At 44.6% G+C, this 24011-nt stretch overlaps 1 protein-coding gene across 1 annotated transcript; it reads left to right on the top strand.

Moving 5' to 3' along the window:
* The first annotated feature begins 651 nt into the window (after positions 1 to 651).
* Positions 652 to 21108, top strand: Scoc (short coiled-coil protein). The gene is made up of 4 exons (XM_051168513.1): positions 652 to 815; positions 17911 to 17982; positions 18342 to 18425; positions 20921 to 21108. The coding sequence occupies exons 1-4, from the start codon at positions 737 to 739 to the stop codon at positions 21061 to 21063; spliced, it is 378 nt and encodes a 125-aa protein (XP_051024470.1). The 5' UTR covers positions 652 to 736; the 3' UTR covers positions 21064 to 21108.
* The last annotated feature ends 2903 nt before the right edge of the window (positions 21109 to 24011 follow it).

The following is a 24011-nucleotide window of genomic DNA, read 5'->3' as shown; positions in this document are numbered from 1 at the left end:
CTTGTGAATATTCCAACATACACAAATGCCATCTGACAACTTCATGTTATGGAGCAGTCACTTGTTTGTTTTTGAGACAGGGTTTCTCTGTGTAGCCCTGGCTGTCCTAGATCCACTTTGTAGACCAGGCTGGCCTCAAACTCAGAGATCTGCCTGGCTTTGCCTCCCGAATGCTGGGATTATAGGCATGTGCCACCATGCCTGGCATGTAGCAGTCACTTTAAATCCATTCCTTACAATAGATTTAGTCTTGGATTACATGCAGGTTAAGCGATTTTTTTTTTTTTTTTTTTTTTTTGCCAGCTCAGCAATCCTTGATCAAGTCCTTGAGAAGTTTATAACAGTATCCAAAAGGCATCAACCATATAAATTTAGTATCTTCCCTTTAGTTTCATCCCAATGCTTTCTGGGTAATTTCTGTAACCAACTCACAGTCCAGCCCACAGAAACTGTCATTGTGGGACTGAAACCACGACGCCGCTGTAACCAGGCTACGGCTGAAACCACGACACCATTGTAACCAGGCTACGGCAGCAGTGCCAGTCAGCTTTGGGTGAAGAAGCCTTGTCACTCTTTAACTTGGGTACGGTTGCTGGCTGAAAATACAAAGCTCAAGTGGCGAGCGGAGGGGAGGCGGACAAGGGTGGAGGATCAGATAGCTCCTGCTGGGGTGCTTATTAATGATTCAACAAGGGCAAGCACACGGGGCAACCGCCACTCCCTGCAGGCACTGCTCATGAGAGGCATGGACAGGCTGAGCACAGGGGAGGTGGAAGACAGCTCGTTCACCAACATTTCTCTAGCCGACGACACAGGTAAGGAAGACGTGGATGGATGCTCAGACAGTTCTGTGACTGCTAGACGGTTATTAAAACATCACCTTTAATGCCCTTATTATAAACAGCAAAAAAAAAAAAAAAAAAAAAAAAAAAAAAAAAAAAAAACCAAAAAATAGCTACAAAAATTAGTTTTTAATTAAGAGCAGTTTTTTCTTCTTCCTTTTTAATTAACTGGTAGCCACGGTTCTCATGGTTACATTCATTAGATGGACTTTAAAAAATAATTAAAAAACCAAAAATACAAAGTGTTCATTTCCTAGTTCAGGAAACATGACCTCAAGGTTGTTAATTCTATAATACTTGTTGTTTTCTTGTTCATTTCTTCTCTATCGAGTGGCTTTTACGATTTCTGAAAAATGACCTTGAATATGCTCCAACTAGCTTTAAGACCTGTGTCAGAAGTGTTTAGTTTTAAGCAAAGACAAAATCTGCCGAATTTAACATGGGAGATGGAAACCCAGAACTGTCACTCATCCAATATTTCAGAGAAAAGAAACATCGCCGAACTTTGTGATGCTGGAGCTATCCAGAACTACAACGGCTAAGTGTGTGCATGTGCATGTGCGTGTGTGCATGCGCGTGCGCGTTCCTCTAGCACAATCATGGTAAGAAGCCAGCAGGACTGCAGCTAAGCCGCGGGGTTACCGACTGTAATTAGCAGGGGGCAAAGCATGAATACTTAGGATTAGTTGCTTTTTTCGTCAAGCTTCTCCACTCTCCCCCTAAATACTCAAATTCCAAAAGTGTCTTTCTGAAGCGCAGCCAGACGGTGAACACAGACGCCCGGCGGCTGCACGGGAGGCCCGCTAGAAAGATACACGCTGGGCTCTTGGGAATTCAGAGTTCTTTGTACCTTCCTACAGAGAGGAAAGGTACAAGGTGCGGGGCTGGAGAGCGAACAGGGCGTTGTTTGCTGCCTTTCACAGCGCCCGAGGAAGCAGTGAAGGGAACAAAGTTAGACAGGAAGCCCGGTTCTTGGCTTCCAGAAGGCTGCCTGAGCAGTGAGGGTGCACGCCCAAGTCCTGCACTCGGGTCTGGGTGGCTCCTGTGGAGAGCCTGGACACAGCCAGGCCACTGTGCGTTGTGAAGTGGGCCGAACCTGAGGGAAGGGAGACTTTCTGACGCCGCCTCCCTTTATTCACCCCACCCAACCACACCCTAATTATTATATACGAACAAAATATTACATAAATGTTAAAAACTTCAGCTATGTTCTTATGATGAGAAGACTTAGGAACTTGGAGTACTTAATAAGTCAGCGTGATTTGCACTAGACTTCTTGAACGCATTTTCCATTACTTATCTATTATTTTCATCTTTTTTATTTCTATTTTTTAATTAATTAATTAATTAATTAATTAATTAATTTTTAAAAGATTTATTTATTTATTTATTTATTATGTATACAGTGCTCTGCCTGTCTGCATACCTGCAGGTCAGGAGAGGGCATCAGATCACATAACAGATGGTTGTGAACCACCATGTGGTTGCTGGGAATTGAACTCAGGACCTCTGGATGAACAGGTGGCGCTCTTAACCACTGAGCCATCTCTCCAGCACTTATTTATTATGTTATATATATATATATTTTATTTATTTATTTATTTTCATTTTTGTTTGTTTGTTTGTTTTGTTTTTCGAGACAGGGTTTCTCTGTGTAGCCTTGGCCATTCTGGACTCACTTTGTAGACCAGGCTGGCCTCGAACTCACAGCGATCCGCCTGCCTCTGCTTCCCGAGTGCTTTTAACCAGCATCTTTCCTGACCTTCCTGGCTCCTAACCTCAGTTAACCCTCATTTCTGTTCTCTGTCCCTGTAAGCTCGGCATTCTTACATTCCTCCTATAAGTAAGAGAGGATAGCGTTTGCCTTTCTGTGTCTGTCTTTTTTATTTCAACTCCACAGAATGACCCCAAGCTTATCCACGTTAACACAGCTGGTGGGATGTCCTTCCCTTTTAAGGTATTTCACTGTTAAAGTGTGCCGCCTTAATTAATTTCAGTATCAATAGACCCAGGTGTTAACTTATGCTCCACCTCTCAAAGCTATTCCCACTTCCTCATAGCAATCCTAGCAGGGTCTCTGTCACCTGCCCCATTGTAACCTATGTCACCCATGCAGTTACCTACGTCACCCACCTTTGTTACCTATGTCACTCACCCTGTTACCTACGTCATCCATCCCGTTGTAACCTATGCCACCCACCTAGTTACCTACATCACCCACCCTTGTTACCTATGTCACTCACCTTGTTACCTATGCCACCCGTTCCGTTATGTATGCCACCCACCCTATTACCTATGCCACCCACCCGTTGTAACCTGGGCCACCCGCCATGTTACCTAATGTAGGAACTGCCTATCTAAGTGTCCTTCTTGGTCCTCCTCTTACCTCTTCACCCTCAGTGTCCGCCTCTCCATCCCTGCTGACTGAAGTCCAAGACATTTGCTTGTTGTTCAGAGTTTCTACCTGGATCCACCTGTCTTCAGTGTCCTTTCCTGCCACATTATAGGGGTTTAATGGGAGCCACTTAATGTTCCCTGTACAGGATGCCTATTTCATGTCTCTGGGCTTCGAGCGGTTCTTCTCATTGCTTGAAATAAACCCACCTACTTCTGTCTTTACCTGGATAACTCCCACTTTCCCTTAAGATCACACCTAGGCAGCATCTCCTCTAGAAAGCCCTCCTCCATCACCTCAGACCTGGCTATCGTCCTCCTCCTCCTGCAGGACCCTGAACACTCCTTACTACACCCACCTGTGAGATGAGCCTCAGGGCGTTCCCGTGAGGTGGGGGACACACACCCCAATGTTGGTGGCGCCATCTCAGAGTCTGGAGTCTCAGACTGAGTGGAAAGGAGAAAATGAGGTGAACACATCTCTGTCTCCTTCAGCAGATTCGATACAATTAGTCGCCTCACGCTCCTGCTGCCACACCTTCTGTACCGTGGTAGACTCTACCCTCAAGCTGAACCCAAACACTTCCTCCCTGAAGCTGCTTCCTGTCAGGTGGCTCATAGCAGGGAAAGTAGGCAATGGCGGGACACTTCACATGCCTCCGATGCAAGCAACATTGTACACACATAGGATGTGCATGTATATCCAGCTCAGTGAACTGTGAACCTCTAAAAGGTCCAACTGGGCTTTGTAAGTCTGTGTCTCACATGGTATATACTTACTTATAATTGGGCACTAGCTCAAAAGGCATGTCCCACGACAGTCTTCGCTTACCAGGAGATTGGGATAGATGTGAGGACATCCTACTGGGACTCTAGGTAAGAGAAATATAGGAGATGGGGAAATAGAAGGACCCAGAGGGTCCTAGAAACCTACAAGAAGAACATCCTGATGGGTGGATCGGGGCCCAGGGGGGTCTGCTCAAACTATTGCACTAACCAAGGACAATACAATAGTAAACATCGAACCCCTACTCTGATCTAGCAATGGACAGGACATTCTCCACAGTTATGTGGAGAGCGGGGACTGACTCTGACATGAACTCTGGTGCCCTATATTTGACTTCCTCCCCTTGTTGGGGAGGCCTGATGGCACTCAAAGACAGAATAAGCAGGCTACCAAGATGAGACTTGATAGCCTATGACCATGTAGTGGGGGAGGAGGTCCCCCCTCAGTCACAGACCTAGGGGAGGGGAATAGGGTGAAAGTGAGGGGAGGGGGAGGAACGGAAGGATACATGTGATGGGATAACAATTGAGCTGTAATCTGAATAAATCAATTAAATAAAAAAAGAATTAAAAAGAAGTCTGTCCCTTAGGCACATAGGGTAGAATCTGGCACACAATGGACACTCAATACATTTTTGCCACAAAATTCAGACTGGATTTGTGTGTGTTCAGTTGACAACACATTAGGTAGGCAGACATTCCTAAATTATCTCTGCAAAGTTTTTGGGTTCCTTTCCTATACCTACTTTTGTGTCAGTTTGGTTGATTTCAGGAACTGATTGAGAGTCTACTCTCATCTGCCAGGCAGTAGACGGGACCTGCTTAGCCAACAGAGCTGGCACGGGGTGGTGTGACAGGAAGGGCCCGAGCTCTGCAGTAGGAGATGCCAGGATTGACTATGTGAGGCTCTGAGCATTTAGTGGGCCTTGCCCAGCCGTAGCTGTTCAGATGCAAAGTGGCCCTAAGACAGAGCCTTAGAATCCCTCTGAGCATTGAGATAACAAAGGAAGTGTCTGGAACCAGCAAATCTATTCTAGCTCTCTCCCGTTTCTTCCGCTAGGCCTCAACCTGCTTCCTGACTCTGCTTTCTGAGACCTCTCTTGAATCATTCCGGAAGCTGCTTTTGGCACCAGCCAATTGGTCCCCACGGTGAGGTGCTCCTCAGACAAGTGGCACAATTGTTGTGTGCTTTTTTATTCAGTGCCGCTTTCTCCCACCAGGAACAATGAATAACTGTAGCCCCCCCCCTCCAACACTCAAAACAGCCCCAGTTCGAAAGTCTTCCAGAAGGCCACCAGCTGTCTCCTGGGCCAAGCAGAAGATCAGACATTAGCATTTCAAGAGAAAGGTAGTGAGGGGACTGGGTCCCTTTTCATCCCATCTGCCATTATAACATGAGCTAAAAAGGGAAACGGATCTGTCCCTGCCAAGCCTAGAGAAACCTTGAGCCCTAACAGGAGTCCTGTCCATGGAGAGACCCTCCTGTTCTGGTGCTAATGGGAGCCACCATTTTCAGCCAACAGCTCCCTCCCACGGCTCCTGTGTGGCTGTATGTAAATGCTGGGACACAGTGGACACCCTGAGGTGTGAGGAGAGTTCTGGAGCGGCCATGTTATTGAACAAGTACTTAAGGATGTGAACAATGTTATCCATATGTATACACACACGCACGCACACTGGTGTGTATGCTGGCCGAGTCAGTGGGAGTCTCTTGCACTGTGTCTGTTGACTTTGTCCATGAACAGTAACTTAAGAGCTGGGGAGATGGCTCAGTCAGTAAAGCCATTGTCACACACGTTGAGGTCAGTTTTTGTCAACTTGACATATAAGCTCGAGTCGCCTGAGAAGAGGGAACCTCAAATGAGGAAGTGCCTCCATGGGATTGGTCTGTGGGCCCGCTGTGGGTGGTGTTTCCCTTAGGCTTGCTTGCTGGGAAGCTGAGCAATCTATGGAGAGCAAGTCAGTGGGCAGCATTCCTCTGTGACTTCTGCTTCAAGTTTCTGTCTTGAATTCTTGTCCTGACTCTCCTCTGGGATGTGAAACTATGAGCCAAGTAAAGCCTCTTTCCCCTGAGTTGCTTTATCATAGCAACAGTAAATAAGTAATATACCATGCAAGCATGGGGCTCTCAGTTCTGATCCCATGCACTTATGTAAACACACACACACACACACACACACACACACACCCCAACATCAAACCATGGTAGTGGCATGGTAGTGCATCTTTTAATCCCAGCACGCAGGAAGCAGAGACTGGCAGATCTCACTGGATACAAGTCCAGTTTGGTGTACATAGTGAGTTCCAGGGCTACATAGTGAGATTCTGTTTCAAAACAAAATAAAAACCAAAACAACAACAACAACAACAACAACAACAACAACAGCAAACCCCCCCTAAAACCCCCAAAACCAAAATAACCTCCCTCCCAAAACCAAAAACCAAACCAAACCAACAAAACCCACCCCACAAACAAACAAAGCAAAAAACTAGACAAGGCATCAGAAACAATAGGGTCCCAAGGTTTGAGCGAGAGACCCTGTCTTGAAACATAGTGCGACAGTGATAGAGGCAGCTAATGTCAACCTCTGACCTTTGCACTCATACGTGTATACAGGGACAGTTTTTCAGCCTTTTGCATTTTCTCAATTGAGGATTCTCTGCTTAATTCTGTACTCCATTTTAAGTTGGGTTGTTTTCTGTTTTGATGTTGCTGTTTTGATTTCTTTATATAGTTTAGATATTAGCCCTTTATTGGATATGGTAAAAATCTTCTCCCATTCTGAAGCCTCTCATGTTGTCCAGAAGCTTTTCAATTTCATGATATCTCATTTATTAGTTGCAAGAATTAATAAATGCCTGTCATAAAATACCTTTAAAATATCAAAACTGATTTATGGGAGCAAGGAATTATTCCCAGCATGATGGCAGCTTTTGTTATGGGGTCTGCTTTGATCCAGGCCAATGCAGATGACAAAGATTTACTGTAATCAAGCCACCATTGATGGATCAGGCCTGCAGAGCAGACTTGGGAGCTCAACTGTGAACCGTTATGCTACAGAGCTTTTACGCCTGAAAGCCACAAACATCTGTGCCAAGTTACAGTTGCACAGATTTAAAGACAGGAGGCTTCCTTAGGAACATGTCTTTGTGGTTGGTACACTTATCCTGTTCCCGTTGGTCGGGTTGCTCAGCTATGGCAAGGTTGACTTGCCTCGCCTTCGTGTCTCCACTTGCCAACCAGGATGTCAGTTACCAAGGGAGGTCTTGGAAACTTAACGTTTATTTGACATATGTTTGGAATGGCTTCAGTTTGGTTCCTCCTTACATTTTGAGAAGCATCTGAAGCACCAGTGTTTACGTTATGGTCACCTTGTAACATAGTAACGCATCACGGCCTCCTCAGGACATCTCTGGGAAGTCCTATTTCTTCTTGGGGATGAGTTTTCCCCAGAACAAGTCACATGCCACAGGAGAAAGCCATCCAAAGGGGGAAGGAATGTAGACAACAATGCTTAAGCGGATGCCAAACACTTTACTGTCCATTCATTTAGTCAGTTGGTCCTCTGGATACGCTGAAAAGGCTGCTCCCATCAAGTTCAGAATACTCGGAGCTTCTTCAAACACCCTCCCTTTGAAGTCTCACTAGTGTCATGCCATGTGCAGGCTCCAGATGAGGGGTCTTGGTGCAGACCCACAGTCCTGAAGAATGCCAGATGATTAAGGGTGTTGAACCTTTTAAAAGCTGTTTCTCAGCCAGAGATATGTGAGTTGGAGAAGCAGATCTGTGCTCCACCCAGGCATACAGTGGTGCCCCTGGGAGGGGCAGCGGCAGTGAGCTTGCTCGGAGCAGACCTGTAAATAAGGTCGTTTCCCTTCAGCAAGGGGCTCACAGCAGCTGGCAAGTGGGAGCCATGGAGGAAGAATGGCTAGACCCTGAAGGTTTCCATTTCAGTCCTGCAGAGAATCAGGGAGGGACGCTATTCCTCTGACCTCATTGTCTACTCAGGATGGAAAACAGAAACAGAAACAAAACAAAACAAAACAAAACACCAAACCCCACAAATCTTTTTGACAACTCTTCTGCTAAAATGTCCTATGAGAAATGCCAAAATCGTGCCCTTTGCAGACGAACAGACATAAACCAGTATGTATGACCAGTAAGGCCATTTCACAAGCAGAAAATGTCACTAAGTACAGGATAATAATGAAGCAGTAAGTGAATTTTCTGTGGCGAAACTTACTTTGAATCAATCTCACCACTAGAGGTCACTAGTGTACCATCTCCAAAAGACAAAGGCACTGCAATCTTTAACGTGGCTCACTGGGGCCCCCTACACAGAAATCACAGGTAGCTTCATTTATTGAGATTAACTCCTGACAGCTGTCAGAGACTTACAGGTGACACTCTAGGTGATGCTCCAGGAATGCTCCACTAAGTGTGGAAGAGCCACCAGTATTGGAGCTCTCTGGCTTTCTGCTAGATGTGACGAGAGAGAGGCAGTGAGATTATTTGGTACAAAGCAGTTTGGACTCTGAGGTGAAAAGACACTATGGCAACCCAGTGCTGTCCTTTCACGTCAAACACATATGCTTCTCTCAACCCAGAAAAGTGAAGATTCCAGGGTGGAATATCCATCCAGACAGAGTTTATGGACCTGTGTGTAGGTGCTGGTCGGTAGAGCGCCACTTAGGGACAGAGCATAGCTGCTGGCCTCAAGAGTGTAAGAAATAGAAGGCAGGCTAGAGTGCTTTCCTTTTGTCTGCTCATTGTGTCTTTCCTGCAGGCACACATGGCAAAAGCGGAGTTCAGTTTCTACAGTCTGAAGTGGCACAGCGGAAACTCAGTGTGCTTCTTTTAAGACGGGGTCTGACGAGGAAGTCCGGGCGATGTAGTCCAGGCTGGTCTTGAATCTGCAGCTCTTCTGCCTCTGCCTCCCAAGTGCTGGGGTTATGGCATGTGACTGCAGGGGGCTGGCGCTGTCATTTCTCTATTATAATACTAAGGGGACGTTACAGGTCTTTTTACACCAAATCTGAAAGATACTAGCATGAAATGTTAAAATGCTGATTGGACTGGGGTCTATGAGGTCTGCTAGCAAATATCTAATACCGTTTATTTTTAACTCTCTGGATGGGAAAGACAGTGTATCAATGAAACAAACATCAGGAACGTAAAGATCCATGCAGCCCCGCATCTGTGAACGAAAGAGGGGACCTTCAACATGCCTTTGAAACGTGTTAAAAATGTTCCCAACGAGAGCTGCTTGTTTGTAATCTACTTCATGGAGTTATGAGGGAAACCCAGAGTTCACGACTCTCTTGTCAGGAATGAATCAGACAAATCCCAAGTTCCGTGTATAAGTTCGGGAATCATTTTTTTTTTTTCCCATAGCTTTTGGCCTCTTAAACTGACTTAAACTCGTTGCCACTGGCTTTTAGACCAGCCTCCATCCCAGAGTGACAAGGCTCTTTAGAATGTTCTGCCTTTGCCAGGACAAGGTGGGGTGGGGGAAGGGTGGGGAGTGAGGGAGGGTAGGGGTGGTTATGGACTTGCTTCCTTGTGATTAGGAGTAATCAAGTTAGCCAATTGTTTAAAGCGAATCACATGTAGGCCTTTTTTTTTTTTTTTTTTTTTTAACTTCTCTTCCCCTCCCTCCATGTGTATGTGTATCTACGTTGGTGCACGTGCCTAAGTGTGCTTGTAGAGGCCACAGGCCAACCTTGGGAGTCATTCCTTAGGATGCCTACCCTACCTTGTGGTTTTGAGACAGGCTCTCTCCCTGGCCTGGGACTCACCAGTTCCATTAGACTGACCAGCAAACCCTGGATATTTGTTCATCTTCTCTTCCCCAACAAGGGAACTAAAAGCGCTCACCACTACACCTGAGAGAGGTGTGACCATGAACCTTGGGTTAACTGTCTTTTCTTGTGGCCATGCCAACAGTGTGAAACCCTTTCCGGATTTTGATAGATAGTGTTTTTAGAGTGCTGTTCTGTGCCTGGGTAATACCAACCCTGGTCCAAGAAAAGCTTGCCTCCCTTTCTGTAGCAGCAATAAGTTTCCAAGATCAGCGTTCTGCTCCTGCAGAACACGAAACATATGTAGGCCTATGGCGGCCCCCCCACACCCTGAGACTCGCGGGTGGGATGTATGTGTGTGTGGGGGGGAGGAGCAACCCATGATGAAGTTCACGCAGGGGTGGGGCGTGAGTAGTAGAGGTTGGAGACTCTGACCCAGGCACCTCAGCAGCTATAAAACAAGATATGCAGCAGCTTGCAAGTGTTTTAAGATCCTGACAGAAGCTAGGGGACCTCAAAAACCCCAACCCCCTTCATCTTAAAGGGTTACTGAGAGAACAGAAAACTATGAGAATTAGGACAATTTGAAGAAAACCCTTTAGTGACCCAGCATCGTCGAGCTCTGCTACCCAGAGGGGACCATTCTGTTATCAAATTATAACCCTGGCTTCTCTGTGCTCTTCAAAGCTTCGCTTCATACTTACTGAAAACAGAATTTTCCTTTTTTTCTTTTTTTTAGAGACAGGGTCTTTACATAGTCCTGGCTGTGCTGGAACTCAGTATGTAGCTCAGGGTGGCCTAGAGCTCATTGTGTAGCCAAGGCTGGCTTAGAGCTCACTGTGTAGCTCAGGCTGGCCTAGAGCTCACTGTGTAGCCCAGGCTGGCCTAGAGCTCACTGTGTAGCCAAGGCTGGCCTAGAGCTCACTGTGTAGTCAAGGCTGGCCTAGAGCTCACTGTGTAGCTCAGGTTAGCCTGGAACTTACTATGTAGCCCAGGCTGGCTTTGAATTTATAGCCAACTTCTTGCCTGTGCCTCCCTTTGAGGGATTACAGGCATACACCACCACGGCTGCTTTTTGCACTCTTTATCAAGGTTTGCACACCAACTATTTGCATACCAACATTGACATTTTTACAATAATAAATTAGTCTCTGAAATAAGGTATGAATTTGGCTTTGTCCTAAGCACCCACATACGAAGATGAGGGGCTAATTTTGGTATGCTTATATTTTCTATTATAAAGAAACATTGTGTTTCTTATACATCTAGAGGTCTAAACTGATTTGGAAGAAAATCTGATTAGGAAATACTTGTGAGAAAAAAAAATCTACATAACCATATATTATTTTTTTTTCACCCCCAGTAAGGCTAGAAGTTTAATGACAGGTAGATCTTGAAATCATTAATCGAAAATCTGTCTTAAAAATGCAGTGCTACCCTCTACACTTGTTCTGGCAATTGAGTGAATGGATGAAAATGACTGATCAAGTTAGCCAAACCTGAGAAAAGCACACAAGGCCAGCTTGATTTACCAAATGGCGACATGGCTCAGTGCCAGGTATAGTGTCTGTTCCAGAATCTACTAGTAAGTTTAGTTTTGAGATCAATTTTCAATACAGTCTTCGATCACAGAATTCAAGGCAACCCTCACTCTCCAGTGAATTCAATAACCTTGCAAGGGAAAAAAAGACCTAGCAAAGAAGAAAAGGTGACTTCTTATTGAGAAACAAGATAAAGGGTATTGTGAGAAGTGATGAGTTTAAAGTATCCAGGGACACGCTTGGCTCCACTTGAAAACGCCAAGTGCATTTTTCACTTTAAAGCATCCAGTGTGGTTAGGGTCTCTGTAATCATCACAATGTATCAGCCTGGAAGGTCAGGGTGATTAAAAAAAAAAAAAGAAGGATTTAATTATTTTTGCAAATATGAGTATTTTCCTGCATGTATGTATGTACACCACCTACATGGAATAGCCACAGAAGACAGAAGATAGTTCTGGAGTCCCTGGAGCTGAAATCACAGGTGGCTGTGAATCCCCACGCGGGTGCTGGGAACTGAACCGGGGTCCTCTGCAGGAGCAGCTGGTGCTCTTAAGTGCTGAGCCTGCTCTCCGGCCCCCGGTGAGAATGATCTCGAACCTTCTCTAGTTGGTTCTGAACCATTTCTTCCTCATACAACGCGTGGCCACGTCACAGCTTCGACGTGGGCTTCTTCCATTGTGCACTCAAGCTGCCTGTCAAATGGTACGCAGCAGATATTTTCAAGACAATTTTTATAGGTTTTTACCACTTAAAAATATTTGCCAAATCAAAGCTAATAAAGATTCCTCTGTCTTCTAAGACACTGATAATCGCAGCTTTCATTTTAGATTATGTGCACTTGAAAGAACACTTTTGTATACACTGAGGTAAGAGTTAAGGATCACCCCTGCCCCCAATATTGATACCTAGTTGTTCAAGCATTGCTGTTGAGGACAATCCTCTCTCCACAGAACTAGTCTGATACCACTGTGAAAATCAGTTGGCTATATGGATCAATGTGTGGGTTTCTTCCTGGCTGTATTCTATTTGGTTTCTCTGTGTGGCCTTCATTATACCAGCATCATTATTGATTTTAATTGGTTTAGCTTAGAAATAAATGTTAAAATAATGTAGGGTGTGCCTTCTGATCTTTCCCAAATGTGCTTTGTGTTCTTTCACTCCTTTGGACCTTATGGACTTTTAGAGTTTCAGTTTTAGACCATAATCTCCTTGGGTGCCATAGGCAGGGATCCCAGGGGTCGGGCAGTGGTTCAGGCAGTGGTTCGGGCTGTCTGCCTACAGAATCGTCTCATCATCCTTTAAGCCTTTCTGTGTCTACTCTGTTTTGTGTCTTCCATCTTAGCTCTTAGAGCAGTTGTTCTCAACCGTCCCTACACTCCGACACTTTAAATAAAATTCTTTTCGTTGTTATTTCGTAACTGCAATTTTGCTACTGTTCTGAGTCATCATGTAAACGTCCATGTTTTCTGGTGGTCTTAGGTGATCCTGTGAAAGGGCCGTTGACCCTCGAAGGGGTCGCGACCCACAGGTGGAGAATGGCTTTTCTGAATGTGTTTCCTGGAAGGGTTTGTACAGAATCGAATTTTATTAAAATGTTTGGAAAAATTTACCACAGATCCTTGTGGCTCTGGAATATTGTGGAAACAGATAACTGACAATTTAAAATACAGATATGTGGCTCTGGATGTCGTTTGTTCTTGGGAGCTTCTGTGTTGGTTTTTTCTTTCAAAGAATTGCCAGGGTCATGCAAGTTCTGCACCCTGCTGCAAAGGCTGCTGTAGGGACCTTTGTAATGTTTCAGATCTACAGGATGGATTGTAAGGCCCTGGCTTTTGTCACTGATGCTGCTAATTTGTAATGTTCTCTTCCCTTTCTGGATAAATCTTCCTTGATTTAAAAATTTGCCATTTCTTTAAAAAAAAAACAAAACCCACAAAACCAAAAAAACCATGTCTGTAACTCAGTGGTGGAGAACACGCTTGACTTGCATGAGGCCTTCAATTCAGCATCAGAACATACACACACACACACACACACACACACACACACACACACACACACACAAACTAAAAAAATAAAATGAAGGGGTTTGAGAGTTGGCTCAGTGGTTAAGAGCACTGGCTGCTTTTCCAGAGGACCCAGGTTTAGTTCCCAGCACCTACACGATGGCCCACAACTGTCTTTAACTGCAGTTCCAGGGGCCCCAACACCCTCTCCTGGCTTCCTCAGGCAGCATGTACACATGTTTCAGAGAAATACACGCAAGCAAATTACCTATATGCATACAATAAAGTAAAAAAAATAAAATAAAAATGAAAAAAAAATGCAAAGAAACGTGTGTTCTTCACACTCTTGGAAAATCCTGTCATTCTTTGACTGGTCCCCATATGTATTCTCTCTGCTCTCAGGTTGACCCCGGGGTTTCTCCTTTCTTCCTCCTCTCAGGTTGACCCCGGGGGTTCCCCTTTCTTCCTCCTCTTTCCCCTCTTCGCTGCATTCTAGTCCCTTCTCTCAAATCATGTATTGTAGTCCTGGCCAAATACATTCTTCTCAGACACCAAATGGAAGATCCTTTACTTATTTACTTATTATTATTTACTTATTATTATGCATATTGTACTGCTTGCATGAACACCTGCACACCAGAAGAGGGCACCAGATCTCATTATAGATGGTTGTGAGCCACCATGTAGTTGCTGGGAATTGAACTCAGGACCTTTGGAAGAGCAGACATTGCTCTTAGCCTCTGAGCCATCTTTCCAGCCCCCGCACGTTGTACGTCTAACCTTGAATGAGAAACACAATTTTAAGCTTTGGTTTTTCTGTGAGAGCGAATGAGATTAAACGATTGCTGATTTAAGGCATCATGAAGTGGTCAGGTTAACTGTTAATTAGGAAAAAAAAGAAAAAAAATTATGGAAAATGTGCTTTTAAAATTGAGGGGCAAGCTGGGCATGGTGACAGGGGCAAGCGGTTCTCTGTGAGTTCGAGGCCAGCCTGGTCTACAAAGCGAATCCAAGACAGAGAAACTGTCTCGAGGGAAAAATTTTTTTTCTTTGAAGGGCAGCAGACTACACTGTTCTCACCCTGTTCTTAAACGTGAACGACTATCTCTTGCCCAGAGTCTGGTTACATCAATTCCCAGAATTTCTCTTTTTCTTTTTTTTTAACCTAGAACGACTTCCAAACCCACTTTTCAGGATCCGGGCGAGACAAAAGATGCTCAGCGGGGACTGCTTTCTAAGGCGCATCTCCTCTGCGCTGTGATTGGTCGCTGCTTTTCCAGGACACGCCCAACAATCCTGATTGGACATCAATGCCCTTTTGTTAGGGCAAAGGTGGACCCCGGTGCTCCGCCGCGGGCCAGTCTTGGCGGCCGGCAGCCAGTGCGCAGGCGTGCAGTCTCGCGTTAGGATTGGTGGGAGGCCGCCTCCTCGCTCGGCGCACGCTCCGTGGGCGGGAAGGGCGGAGCCGTCAGTTGGTGCTGGAGCCGCGGCCTGAGGCGTTCTACCCATCCCGCCCCCTCCCGGCGCCTCAGACGCAAGGTGAGGCGGCCCGGGGCGGCGGGGGGCCGGGGCCCGGGGAGGGAACCGCGCCGACGGCCTCGGGCTCGCCCGGGACTCGGCGGGGTGGGGCGGGGCGGGGCGGAACGGGGACCGGGGCGGCGGCCTGGGCGCTGGATCGCGGTTGCCGCGAGGCCCGACGCCCCGCCGAGCGCTGCGCAGCCGCCTTCCCGGCTCAGTGGGAAGAGCCTGGGCGGTGCATGGCGGGGACCCTGTGGGGGGGACGTGATGGGACCCGTGTGGTGGGGCGAGGACTCACGCAGCGCGAGCTACCTTCCTGATCGCGGCAATCCCCCTGCCCCAGCCTCCCGGTTACAGGCGTGGTGGTCCACTCCTGTCGGGGGGTGGGGGGCGACGTCGTTGATTGAACCTGGTTTTGTTTTCTTTGTTTTGCTCAGTTGCCCTGCGGAGCAAATACTGGTTACCGAAAAGCTACGGCGGCTGCTGTTCTGCTGTCAGTTTCTGACGGAGGAATAGCTTAAGGGCAGAGGTCCCCAAGCCGTTGTCTGTTTTTGAGACTCGGAGCTGTGCGTAGGTGTCCTGGTGCAGTTAGCTCTCTGGGGGACACAACAAGTTTGAAATCCTTATTGGCCACGTAGTCCCTTGATTTTCCTCGCATTTGAAACCCCCAGAATATCAAAGCAGAACATGAACGGTTAGAGACAAGTTGCGCTGGAGTGGACGCGGCCCGAAACAAATGAAAGTTATCTTTAGTTGTCTGTGGAATCGCCAAAGGAGTCGAGGTTTTCAAAAACGGTTGGCAAGCTCAGGTTAGGACCTTAAATCTTGGCTATGAAATGGGAGGCAAGGCCCCTGGCCATTTTTAAGGCTTAGTATCCGCATCTGTGAATTTGCAGCTTCCTTCTGTTTTGATAAAACTAAGTATGTAACCGCGCGTGGTGGCACACGCCTTTAATCCCAGCACTTGGGAGGCAGAGGCAGGCGGATCGCTGTGAGTTCAAGGCCAGCCTGGTCTACAAAGTGAGTCCAGGACAGCCAAGGCTACACAGAGAAACCCTGTCTGAAAAACCCAAAAACAAAACAAAACAAAAAAAAACGAAACACCAAATGTAAAGTGTTTAGTGCGGTAATTTAGTGCACTGGGCTTTTAATTTTTAAGAACACTATCTCAAGTGGATGACAGACATTCATGACATTCATTGCGGTGCAGAGAAGTCTGGTGGCCGAGTCTGGCTGCATGTTAGGGAGATGCCAAACTCACATCTGAGATGTTAAGCCAAGCTGAGGTGGAATGGTGGGAAAAACAAGACTGGGCATCGACTAAAGCCTTGCCTCTGGGTAGCTACTGTGATGTGGGTTAAGACACTCTCAGCCTTGGCCTTGAGTTCTAATATGAGGCATTTGGCCCCATGGTTTCTCTAAAGTTTCCTTTGTGGTCGAAGAGCATAGAGATGAGAAGGTAACAATTAGTATCTGTTGAGTACAAACACATGTTTGAACTCATTAAGTTCTCAGAGCAAACCGGTGAGATGCATAGTTAGCAGCTCCACTTTGTGGATGAGGGTGCTGAGGCTGAGCTTTTAAACCTTGACCAGATTTCAGAGCCTATAATAGCAGAGTGAGGGTTTTTAATCACTGTGCTAATGACATCCTCTTGAGAGGAGGCCTTAGAAGGTACAGTGTGAGCATGCAACAGTAATTTAAGTGAATCCTGGCTTAGCACTTGCCGTATCCCCCAAGTCTTACTCTCTCTATGTTTTCTGCGTCCTGTATTTTAAATTATTAAAGGTTAGAGAGTCTCATCCACTAGCACACAGATACACTCTCACGGGCACTGAGATTTCCTCAAAGAAAACTTTTTTTTTTTTTTTTTAAAGCTCTGACATAATCTCAGAGAATAGTGTCTATTTCAGAGCCAGGTCAGCTGCTAAGTCACAGAGTAACTGTAAGGTGGTGTGTGTGTGTGTGTGCGCTGTGTCCAGTGTACCCACCAATTACAGGTTTGACAGATAGAGGTAGGACCTCTGGAGCTTGTTCGCAAAATAGTAATTGAATCATGAGTTCCAGGTTCAAGAGATGCTCTCTTAAAAAACAAAAAACAAAACAAAACAAAACAAAAAACAAGATGGAGAGGGATTGAGGGAGACACTCAAAGTTGACTTTTGGCCTCTCCTTGTGCACATACACAAACATGCACACAGACATAAATATGCACACAAAAACAACTCTGTCAACTTAAAAATCAAGTGTTGTTTAGATACAGAGAATAAATTTAAACAGTTTACCATGCAATGTAAGTAATTTCCATACATTCATACATTTGTTTGTTGAGAAGTCTTAAAGTGTGATCTTCAAATACTATAATAGGTTGAGTAACTTTGAAAATAGAGTTTTGAAAAAAGTTGTAGGAATTTACTTTCTCTGAAGTGCAGAGAATCTGTAAACTGGGGTAGAAAACATGAGAGAGCAGGCTCCTGTGCTGCCCGGTGCAGGCTTGCTTCTACAGTTCTTCATTGGTGCTAGGTAAGGGTGCTCTATGGCTTTCTTAGACCGAGAGCTGCGGGAGAGTCTGCTTTTATATCTGTACACTGGGCACTCGGTCTCTGAGAGGTTTTGATGTCTATAGTTTCCTCCTCCTTGTAATAGTCCTTAGTAAAAAGAGTTACACTGTTTCTGAGTCTGTAAAAGTATCTTCCTGATTTCCCAAGATTGCAGTTTATGTATTCCCAGTATTTAAGTATTCGAGTATTTAATTTTCCATCTCCCTTTGATAGCACATGTTTGCATAATAACTGTACAGCATTGAACTTCATGTATGTGGCTGCTGACTGTCGTAAGCTTGTCTTTCCTGATGCGTTTCTTCTAATCTGCACTGCTGCATCCTCTGCTTATCTGCACATGCACAGCTACTGCTGCAGAGCAGTAAGCCATGGAGCCGGTCCCTGGGCACACGACCTGCACTGTCTGCTGAGAACCAAGCTTGTATCTCACCGCCACATCTGTTCCTTTCTCTTGCTGCAGACCGTTCATCCAAGAGTTTGCATCCAAGAGCTGAAGGCCTGTTACCCAAGATGATGAACGCCGACATGGACGGTAAGGTCTTCATTCTTGCCTGTGTGTGCTTGTGGCTTTTGGGATGCTTTTGCCTTATTAAGCAGTGGGAAGAGCAGGGAAGGAATGGTTAGGAGGCTTAAGTCTTGACTGGCTTCTTTCTCATTTACTTTACAAAGCATCCAAGGTGGCTTCCACTCTGTAAGTGTGTGGCAAGTTCACCTGTTATTTCCCCTTCATGTCAGTAACTACCATGAAGTAGAGGGTCTGTGTGCAGCCATTATGGACTTTGATAAGTCAGTTAAGATAATGGTTATAAAATGTTTTGCAGAATTATAAGTGCTACATGCCACAACTAGCATGGTGTTTATTAATAGTAAATTTAACACTTTTTATTACAGCAGTTGATGCTGAAAATCAGGTGGAACTGGAAGAAAAGACTCGACTTATTAATCAGGTGTTGGAACTCCAGCACACACTTGAAGGTTAGATTGCATTTTGTAGTTTTCATGAGTGACATCTAGCTAACTTCAGAGTTCATGTTAATAGTTTGTAATATTTGTATGTATGGTGGGTATGTGTCCCACAGTCCTCTTGTGGAAGTCACAGGATAACTTCTGGGAATCCGTCTCTCCTTCCCTCATGTGGATCTCGGAATTCAGCTCCGGTTATCAGGTTTGGGTGGAATGTCTTTACCCAGTGAGCCATGTTCCTGGCACCAGTAATTGTTTTCTTTTTCTTCCTGTTATCTGCAGCTGTGGCTGGCGGTTTAAAGGACAAATATGTCTCAGTAAGATTAGTCACTGCTCTCATACACCCTCCTCTTTAAGGTCTTCGAATGGTGCTGTCGTAGTGTGAGAGCTCTTTTTAAATTCTGACAATGTGTTACCAAGCCTGTTTCAAGAAAACTCTATTAAAATGAAAAGAAACATTACTTCTAGAGATTAAAATTGATCTTAGGTTTTTTTCATTTTCTAACTTTCTTCCATAAAATTAATGTGACCACATGTCTTCTGATGTTTAATGACAATAATTAATTATTATTTTCTTGTTTGGGTGCAAAGTGAGCAGTAGCTTCTCATTTGGCAGTAACAGCCAACTCTACATCATATATTGTAGGCTCAGTTTTCTTAACAATTACATTTTATTATGAACTTATTAACCGAGAACACCTCACTTATAACCCGACTAACCTAAACAATAGGAAAAGAAGATTAAAGAATACAATAATGAAACTGTAAGGACATCAGTTCTGAGGAACGATTCTCCTGGCGTAGTCAGCAGGATTCCTCTGCTGGAGCAAGCAGAACCCAGAACCTCAGCTGGAACCCAGAGCCCCAAGCCTCCCCTCGAGCGGTTCTCTCTAGGAGTGTCTCAAAGTGGAGCGATGAACAGCCAAAACTATTCCAAGTCTCCAAAGGCCACGCCTCTTGTTGTTGGCTTACATTTATACCTCCTCTCAGAATTTGTTCAGGGATGTTTTTCAGCTGGTTAATAACCAAAATCTCCCCCACATGGTGGTTCTACTTCTAAGGGGATAAACATCACCTGCTCTCTCACAAGTCTTTTTCTCACCCCCCACTTGTGATCTAAACAAAAACCATGTTTCTCTCTCCTTCAGTATATTCTACCTCAGATTATCCAGCAATACAGGCTATTGATATTCTCCTCTGATACAGGTCTCCTCCTTTAGTGACAAATCTATGTGGCTCATTTCCTTCCTTCAGGCTTCTGGTCAGATTACCCTTAGCAAAAGAGTTAACTCTAAGAAAAAGCACTTCTCATCTGCTTTTATGATCCTTAGCTGTTAAAGTTATTTTTTATAAAACTGTGTGTGTTTCTCAGTTTCTCTCCTAACCTGGCTATCACACAAATAATTGAGACTCTTTTATATGTTTAATAATAACCTTCACAGCACAATAACTGAGCAGTGTTAACTCTATTCTTAACGCTCTAAGCTAATATGGTTTCATCCCAGCTTACATACCAGAGATACTTGTATTTTGTAGCTTTCTCAGCTCCTGCTCCTCACTGTCTTACTTCCTTCTCTAGTTCCTCCTCCTCTGGCCGGAAGTCCAGCTTATTTTCTCACCTGTTTTGCCATTGGCTGTAGCTGCTTTATTGGCATATCAGGGTTCAGCTGGGGAGCAGAGTTTGTATAACACTGGGACAGGAGATTTTCAGAACAAGGCTTGCAACCAGATATGGGGATACAGAAATCAGCATTTGAAGTACACAATAACCTTATGCCTACACTTAGCCTCATTTTTTTCTCCAGAAAAATTGTGACATTCTATATGTTAGCATGTTTAATGTTTACTCTTGACACCTGAGCCCCGTGTTGCTGAATACACAGGTGCCCACATATAACCATGTCTTTCTCTGTTGCTTCTAGAATGGTACCCGCTTCTCTTGGCCATTATACGTTTCTTAAATGCATGGATGGACATAATTGTTTCATTTGTTCATTAAGACCTCCATCTTTTGAATTTTTAACTAATGTAAAAAGAGAAGGACCAGCTGCTAGGATCTTATATGCAGCTTAGGAATCTAGTTGTGTTAAGAAGTTCATCTTAAACATTTCGAGTAAAGACATCGTAGTAGCATGTGGGAGGGCATGGACACCTTATAAACACAGTGTTGTCTTAACCATCGCAAGAGTTAACAGAAATGCAGACTGACCCGAGTCCCGTGGGAAACGCCATTGAGAATCACCATCTTCTGATTGTATTCAGTAAAATTCTTACTTAAGCCTTTCCCCCAAGAATCTCATTGAAAAACAGAAAATGTATGAATTGTGATAATCATGTATTGTCATTGCTAGAGATCAAGTCTAGGATCTCACACATGCTAGGCAAGGGCTGGACCACATGAGCCACACCCTCAGCCTGTTTTTCCTCTTCTAAGGATAAGTCTTGCATTTCATAACGTGGTGTCATTACCATGATTTTATTGATAATGTATTTTTATTTTTATATAGATCTTTCTGCAAGAGTAGATGCAGTTAAGGAAGAAAATCTGAAGCTAAAATCGGAAAATCAAGTTCTTGGACAGTATATAGAGAACCTCATGTCTGCTTCTAGTGTTTTTCAAACAACTGATACAAAAAGCAAAAGGAAGTAAAGGGCTCACTGCCCTCACTGCTGTGGAGCTGCTACTCCCCCCCCCCCCCCCCCCACTTAAGGCTTGGATATGATCCAAAAGTTAAAGTATCTTTGTTTGCGTCCCCGATTATTTATAAAGAGAATGTGAGATCTAGGTAATACTAACCGCTTAACAGGACTGTCCCGAGTTAACGTTAGTCTATGGAAATGTGCACATGTAGAGACTTTATAATTATTAGAATTACAGATATTTATGAAACTTGAAGATGAATGTTTTGCCAATTTGCTTATATATATATATATAGGTTTAGCACTGTCTTTTATCATATGCCTAACTAGTAAAATATACAAGAAACTAACCGTGTTGTGAAAAAGTGACCAAAACTTGTACTGAATGCACAGCTTCTGTACCTTGTCCACCATCTTGTGCCTCCTCCATCTGCCTCTTCTTCCATGTCCCCTCCTGACAGTGACTTCAGTAGCTGTCACCTTCAAGAGTAACCTGACCGTAATTGTTGACACTTAACCAAAATAAGATACTGTCTTAGCTAAGGCTTGCCACTTGTGATATTTAGTAATAAGATAGGATTGCTGGTTTCTCTTTAATCAATTGAAAATAGATTAAAGCTGTAAAAAGTGAAGGGTTTTCTTTGAAATATTCACTGCCACATTGAGAAGCTAAAAACTTCCTTTTGCACATAATAGCCCACGTGGTGTTGAAAAGATAGAGTGCTGGTCATATGTGTGTAAGAAATAAAAAATCTCGAGGAAAGATAGAAACTGGGAGGAAAACTGCATAAACAGAAGTAACCAACTCCCAGTATTTCCCTCCAGATGTGTGTTACCTCTCTGAGCTGCACTTTTGGGACAGAAGTGAAAGCAGACTAAGTCTAATGTGAGTGGGTTACGTATGCCACAGGTCAGAGAGCCCAGCTGAGAGTTTGTTCTCAAGGTTCGTTTGTACCCAGGAGATGAACTTTTTTGCAAAGTTAATTGAGAGTATATTAGTATCAGAATCATGAATATAAGAGAGTTTTGTATGTGTGATAATTGTTGTCCTTACTATTTCATCTCAGTTGTTTTCTCAGAATTTCTGTAAACCCAGCTACTTGGTTTGCAGAACTTTAGTCATTCTTTTAATAAATTTTAAAATTTAGTTTGTTGCTTCCATTTGATAAAGGAATTGATATCAGAAATAATAATGAAATATGTTATAATAGGAAAGATCCACTAAGGCAGCTAATGGCTCTTAGATTCGGCTGTTTTGAGTGGTGGTGGTATCAGATGTATTAGTGTAAGCCTTGATGAGTGACATTAACTATATGACATGTAATCCTCACATTGCAGACATTTTGCAACCCTTTTGTGACCTTGTTACAAATATTTAAAATTGTGTTCAAGCTCTGCTTTGCTGTTTAATAAAAAGCTGTTTCAGAGGTTGTGTGTTTTGATAAAGTTGCTAAGTCATGTGCAGTGGGTGTCCAGGGTTTGCAGGGCCACTGTGCTTTAGTGTATCTCACTGAAGCACCCAAGACTGCAGAGCAGTCACCTTTTAGTAACACAAATTCCAGGGAACAGGCTGTGCCTTGGGTTAGGGCCTTTACCCTCTCCTGTCCGAGGCTAGTGGGCTCTACTGCATATACTGTTCTGTCATCTTCAGCCATGGCTTCTGCATCCCCAGTTTATACTGTCCTGTTGGCAGGAAAGTGTGGGAATGAGCAGCATCTAGATCCTAAGGCTCTGCCTTAAATTGGTCCAGGCCTCTACATCCAAAGCCTAGGGTGGCTGGGAGGCCGCAAGTGTCTATAACTTCTCCCTGTGGGAGGGGTGAAGGACTTGCCACTAGGACCCACGGCCACAGCCTGATGTCTTGCTGCAAAGTATGTAGACCTACTTTTCTCATAGAGAAAGCATCCCAGCACCCCCATCCAGCTAAGGATAGTCATGTAAAAGCTCTCAGTATGGAAGGTGGAAGAGAGACACTTAGGTTGGAGACATTTTCCCTCATGTAGACCCTGACTCTAACCCAAGCTTTCCTTTTTCACTAATTCCTGCGGCTTCCCCTCTTGAAAGTCGTTCCATATCCACCCACCTGCAACCCTCAGGTTGTGAGAACAGGCCACTTGTTGGCAGGAGCTTGGTGCCATTATTTTAAGTCAAGCTCAAGGTTGTTTTTACTAGTATAACTTTCTCAAACAAAAAAACCCCTGACACCTTTTTACCTAGTTTACATCTATTCCATCTGGTTGTATGCATGGAGGTCAGGGACAACCTACAGGAATCTGTCCTCTTTCCACCATGGGGGTTCTGGGGCTCAAAGTGTTGAGTCTGTAACCTGACCTGAGCCGTCTTGCTTTGAAGCCTTTTATTTAATTGCTCTTAGTCTGTGTATCAGGGATACTCAAGCTTGGAAGATTAAGGGGTTTTTCTAATATGTGCCATAGTTCCCAAATAATGACACCAAGATCCTTATCAACAGTCGATTTGGGCACTATGGCTAGGCCTATGGAGCTATTCTAACCCATGTATGCTGGCCTGGGCTACTTCCAAGCCCTGTGGCCTGTTACCTGCCAACTTAGTCTTGTCCTGGCACCTGCTTCTTCATTGGTATCCACATGGTGACACCCTCCTGGTAACTCCCTCATGGGAAGTACCCTCTTCTGCCCAGCTATTGGCTGTTGAGCTCTTTATTAACCAATCAGAGGGTGGCGGAGAACAGTTTGTACACAGCATTGAGATAGATGCTTCATAGAATTGACAGTGCCCATGTCCAGACTGCAACCAAAAATCCGCATTTGAATACACAGTGCACAAAAACATCCTCCAACACAAGCTCTTATATACATATATTTAACTTTTATTTTATATGCGTTGGCGTAAGGGTGTCAGATCCTCTGGAACTGGAGTTACAGACAGTTGTGAGCTGCCATGTGGTTGCTGGGAATTGAACTCAGGACCTCTGGAAAA

The sequence above is a fragment of the Acomys russatus genome, chromosome 26 (assembly GCF_903995435.1).
Source record: "Acomys russatus chromosome 26, mAcoRus1.1, whole genome shotgun sequence".
Taxonomy (NCBI): Eukaryota; Metazoa; Chordata; class Mammalia; order Rodentia; family Muridae; genus Acomys; species Acomys russatus.
The sequence above is the reverse complement of the archived record's forward strand: the minus strand, read 5'-3'. Positions and strand labels throughout refer to the sequence as shown.

Bases quoted from the DNA above. Each gene is read 5' to 3' on its own strand.
- Scoc (XM_051168513.1), top strand. From the start codon at position 737: ATGAGAGGCATGGACAGGCTGAGCACAGGGGAGGTGGAAGACAGCTCG. The intron at 816-17,910 runs GTAAGGAAGACG...CTCTTGCTGCAG, and splicing joins TTCTCTAGCCGACGACACAG to ACCGTTCATCCAAGAGTTTG. The intron at 18,426-20,920 runs GTTAGATTGCAT...ATTTTTATATAG, and splicing joins ACTCCAGCACACACTTGAAG to ATCTTTCTGCAAGAGTAGAT.